The sequence below is a fragment of the Mycetomoellerius zeteki genome, unplaced genomic scaffold (assembly GCF_001594055.1).
Source record: "Mycetomoellerius zeteki isolate Tzet28-1 unplaced genomic scaffold, Tzet1.0 scaffold305, whole genome shotgun sequence".
Lineage (NCBI taxonomy): Eukaryota > Metazoa > Arthropoda > Insecta > Hymenoptera > Formicidae > Mycetomoellerius > Mycetomoellerius zeteki.
The window spans coordinates 19920-25217 of record NW_017257289.1 but is presented as its reverse complement, the minus strand read 5'-3'; the positions used below and the strand labels follow the sequence as shown (position 1 = coordinate 25217).

The 5298-nt window shown below is 47.3% G+C and overlaps 1 protein-coding gene across 1 annotated transcript; it reads right to left on the bottom strand.

Annotated features, from left to right (window-relative positions):
* Positions 1–3521: 3521 nt before the first annotated feature.
* On the bottom strand, positions 3522–3875 carry LOC108724528 (putative uncharacterized protein ART2). Its single transcript, XM_018450952.1, has 2 exons — positions 3800–3875; positions 3522–3730 (listed from the first exon to the last, which is right to left on the bottom strand). Exons 1-2 carry the CDS (start codon positions 3873–3875, stop codon positions 3522–3524), a joined length of 285 nt encoding a protein of 94 aa, XP_018306454.1.
* Positions 3876–5298: the final 1423 nt, after the last annotated feature.

The following is a 5298-nucleotide window of genomic DNA, read 5'->3' as shown; positions in this document are numbered from 1 at the left end:
ACTGGTGGTCGTCGGGAACGATGCTTTACGGGGTGCATCGTTACAAAGAAAGTAAGGCAAGGGATGAATACCCAGGATGGGAGAATAGCTAAGATTAGAAAACTTCGAAGTTAGGATAATCCTGGAGAGATGCGATGCAAGGACAAGTTCCGTTACAACAGCCAACACTCTTCGTGCTGTAAAAGTAGCTCTAAACAGATTCAACTGGGTGAGGCCATACAAACCAAAAGCTAAAATGAACCTTAAAGAAATCAGAGTAGTCGTGGAAAGATGCGACCCTCAAAGAGAAACATTGAAGACAGTTAGCAATTTCCGCACTGCCAAGATAGCCCTAGAAAGATGTGATAATCTGGTGCAGCAATATGCGCACCGAAAAGGGCAAATGGCGAATACAAACAAAACGTGCCATCGTGAAGTCAGCATAGTCTTACAAAGATGTGATATTTGGAGACAAGATGTCCAAACGACATCATCATCTAACGCTAAGTCCGCAGAAATTATGTCCGCAAGAATTAGGATACTGCAGCTGAATGTGGGGCGGTCAGCTGTAGTAACAGGTGAGGTGCGTCAGCTCGTTGTCAAAAAGCGACTCGACATCCTGTTATTACAGGAACCATATGTCAGGAAGCAAGGTAAGAGCCACACCTTTTATGAATTAGGAACGGGGACAAAAATTGTTGCAGTGCGTTCAGAACGCCCATGGGCGTTAGTAGCGGTCAGCAATCCCCGATTGCAGATAATATTTGTCTCGCAATTTAGCACGTACCCATTGCGTATGTGCAGGTTCCCAGCCTCTCTCTGTACGTCGTGTCGTGCTACTTCCAGTACAGCGATGAGATTGAGGGGCACCTCAGGCACCTCGAGAAGGTGTTCCACTCCATGAGGGGAGAGAGACTACTAGTGGCGGTAGACGCCAATGAACGATCATCACTCCCAAGAGACTAATAAAAGAGGAATGAAGTTCCAAAACCTCATTCGTGCGTTTGGCTTAGTAGTAATAAATAATGTCCATCAAGGGCCCACCTTCGAAACGAGGAGAGGATCATCTTTCATAGATGTGACAAAGTCCCAGGCATAGATTTGATAGAAGTTAAAGTATTAAAAATATCAGTAAGGGAAATCCCCGAACATTTTCTAAAAGTGTTTAATGGGTGCCTTCAGTGGGGCGTTTTTCCTATGATTTGGAAGGAGGGCTCATTGAGAGCTCTTCTGAAGGGCGAGGATAAGGACGTGAAGGACCCAAAGTCCTATAGGCCAATCTGCCTCCTTCCTGTAATAGGGAAACTCTTCAAGAAATTTCTCAAAATACGCCTAACAGACCACAGCATTGGCGCCGGGAAAGGTCTCCGATCAGCAGTTCGGATTTATGCTAGGCTTGTCGACGAAAGAGGCGGTCGTGGAGCTGCGACGCGCGGTCTCTGCCTCCGAGGGAAGGTACACCGTGGCGTTGCTCTTCGACATTTCGGACGCTTTTGACAACGTCTGATAGCCCTTAGTCTTGGAAGGTCTAAAGTCGAGAGAATGTCCCAAAAATGTTTTCGAAGTTCTCCAAAGCTATTTCGATAATAGGCAAGTAAGCATTCCAATAGGTGAGACAAAAGTAACAAAGCGAGCAACGAGGGGATGCCTGCAGGGTTCGGTGTTAGGACCAACTTGTTGGAATCTAATGTTCGACGAACTCCTAAGGATGCTAGAGGTCCAAGCTGGAGAACGTTTCGTAGCATACGCAGATGATCTTGTTATACTGATAAGAATAAGTCTATCTCCCTACGGAAACTCTCGTAGGGAGATAGAGGCCGAAAGATAGTTTCTGGTAGATCGGATAGATGAATGATGTAAATCGATCAAACTTCAAATCTCCGAGCGAAAAATGACTGAAGCAATTTTGCTTAGAAGCAAGGAGATAAGAAGGGTCCAAGGTGGCAGACAGGAAGGAGTGCGCTTAGATAGGAAGCCACGAAATAAGAAAAGAAGAATAGACTTCAAAAATAGACCACCCACTGTTAGGCTAGGTGAGTCGAAAATAAAATTCAAAGACTCGGTTAGATACCTTGGTATTCGCTTCGATAGAGGTATGCGAGTCGAGTCACACTGTAAGTACCTAAGGAATAAAGAGACACTCTTCGACAGGCTTGGCAAATTGGCAAGAACCCAATGGGATTTAAAGTGCAGGACACTTTCTACAATTTACCGGGGAGTGTTTACGCTCGTAATCACGTATGCGGCTGCAGGATGGACCGACCTGTGTACTAAGAAAGATAAGAAAGTTCTTAGGGCTGCGCAGCGCAAAGTGCTCATATTACATTAATAAGCGCACAGCATCGTGGGAGTCATTTTGTGTAATGGCAGGACAAACTCCCATCGATTTACTTCTTGAAGAACGTAGAGCTTTGTATGAAACAAGAAAGGGCAGAAACACACTAGTCTGTGGAATCTTGATCAGTAAGGACATGGATGACGCGAAAAAAAATCATAAGGCAAAAGATTACAGGCGGAATGGGTTCAGCTTAATTATTGGTCTTCGCAGATTCTAACTGGGCATGGTAATTTCCATGCAAAATTGGCATCACTTGGGCTCGTTAGTAACAGCTCATGCAAATGCGGGGCTAAAGAGGACACAGTCTGGCACCTCATCTTAGAGTGTCCGGAATTCGATGCGCAAAGAGTAGCATTAAAAGACATAGTTTCTTCTAACGAGTGGAAATTGCCTGAGGCAGTGCAAATCTTAGCATCAAACGCCGAAGCATTCCAAACACTCGTCGACTTCTCTAAAGAAACTCTATGGTTGAAACAACCTCAAGCAGAATACTAGATTCTGGGATTGTTCACCAGGGCAGACTGGCAACTTTGGAAACGATGTTTATGAATTCAGTAAAGGGAGGCCTGTTTCTCTTCTCAGGAATATCTCTAACTGAATGGGCTGTATCTCATCATGGACGAAATACCGTCGAACAGTTTAGGGAACATTACTCATTTTCAGGGTCAGGGCGTGCGTTTAGGCGAAACTGGGCGTTTAGGCGGCATGAGTGTGCCGCCCCGAGGTTCCCCGCCTGCACGAGGCGCCTCGAAAACTTAGGGCTCGAGACGTGTCGTGGTAAAACTGCTTATTCCTGCAGAACTGACCCTGCAGGCGCTGCTGCGTTTTTCCATCGCCATTCTCGGGGTGGTTTTGATGGATGGTAGAGATTGGTCTGTAGCATATGCCTTTGTGGGTGAAGTGGCACGTTCGCTCCGTCTTCGTGACGAAGCCGACTAATATCAACTGTCCCTATCTACTATCTAGCGAAACCACTGTCAAGAGAACGGGCTTGGAAAAATTAGCGAGGAAAGAAAATCCTATTCAGCTTGACTCTAGTCTGGCACTGTAAGGAGGCATGAGAGGTGTAGCATAAGTGGAAGATGGCAACATTGCCGGTGAAATACCACTACTTTCATCGTTTCCTTACATACTCGGTTGGATCGGAGCGCGTGCCCCGAGGGCTTCGTGCCCCCGCGGTCACGGTGTTCTAGAGCCAAATGTGTCAGAGTGGCGTGAGGTCTTGGCTGATCGCCGGTGATACTCCCGCGTGATCCGATTCGAGGACACTGCCAGGCGGGGAGTTTGACTGGGGCGGTACATCAGTCAAAGAATAACGCAGGTGTCCTAAGGCCAGCTCAGCGAGGACAGAAACCTCGCGTAGAGCAAAAGGGCAAAAGCTGGCTTGATCTCGATGTTCAGTACGCATAGAGACTGCGAAAGCACGGCCTATCGATCCTTTTGGCTTGAAGAGTTTTCAGCAAGAGGTGTCAGAAAAGTTACCACAGGAATAACGTGGCGACCAAGCGTTCATAGCGATGTCGCTTTTTGATCCTTCGATGTCGGTTCTTCCTATCATTGCGAAGCAGAATTCGCCAAGCGTCGGATTGTTCACCCGCCAATAGGGAACGTGAGCTGGGTTTAGACCGTCGTGAAACAGGTTAGTTTTACCCTACTGATGACTAGTCATTGCGATAGTAATCCTGCTCAGTACGAGAAGAACCGCAGATTCAGACATTTGATTCATGCACTCGGTTGAGCGGCCGGTGGTGCGAAGTTACCATCCGTGGGATTATGCCTGAACGCCTCTAAGGCCGTAATCTCTCTAGTCAAAAGTGGCGATGATATCTCTAGGAGTCTCGTGAGTCGAAAGGCTCAAAACAATATGATACTACTAGGCGGCCGGTCCACGCAGTCCGATCGTCGCACGAGCCCGGTTTTCCGTACGGTGCCATCGCCCGTCGTCGGGATCTCACCGCTACGACGGCACGGCGTCTAACGGTCGAACATGAGTTTCGCGAGTTCGATGTCGAGACTCGGAATCGTCTGTAGACGACTTAGGTACCTGGCGGGGTGTTGTACTCGGTAGAGCAGTTACCACGCTGCGATCTGTTGAGACTCAGCCCCTGGCTTGGGGATTCGTCTTGTCGGATGGACGAGACCCCGCGTTTCGCGGCGGAAGCCGGTGCGGACGAAATAACGCGGAGGTAACGACGGCGAAAGCAATACTCCGCGATCGGACTTGGACGAAATAACTCGTCCGAAGGTATCGACGGCGAAAGCAACACGCCGCGACCAATATAATATTATATATTCCTTGCCTTCTTTTTTCCTGGAGAGAAAAGGAAGAAAAATGAATCGGCGCAAAAGTTTAGCCAAAAAGAACCGGCCTTATATTTCACGTGACAGTGTCACGGTGGCTGTGTCAGCGGACTCAACAGTTGAGTGAGCGCTCGCTGTTATTGATGTATTCTTCCAGATCTGAAATGCTGATTGGATAATCTAAAAGAATACATCAATAACAGCGAGCGCTCACTCAACTGTTGAGTCCGCTGAACACAGCTAGTGACTTAATAACTTCCGATCCCTTGTCGCTCCCATATCTCAAAAGTAGTATAAAAAAAGAGTACATTGAAAATCCGCTTGGACGTCCGAAAAAAGAGTACGGATGGTCACCCTATGTATAAGTTTATATAATGCTGTATAACTCATATATAATTATATTTAAATTCCTCATTATTTGAATTTGAATATACGTAATGATTTATGCATATCTTCATATATATTGTGACGTTGCAGTCTTGCTGCAGCTTCGTAGCGATCCTCCACCGTCACAAAGCGCGGCTTCGCGCCTGACCCGAGCCGGGACACGCGAGCGAGCGAAATCTCCAGGGGGCCATGTATTAGCGTTAGGTCATTTTTCTAATCCCCAGCGGTTTCCTTTTATGTAAAAATTACGGGAGCCTCGCCGAGCGCGCGCGCGCGAAGAAACAGCGGGGGAG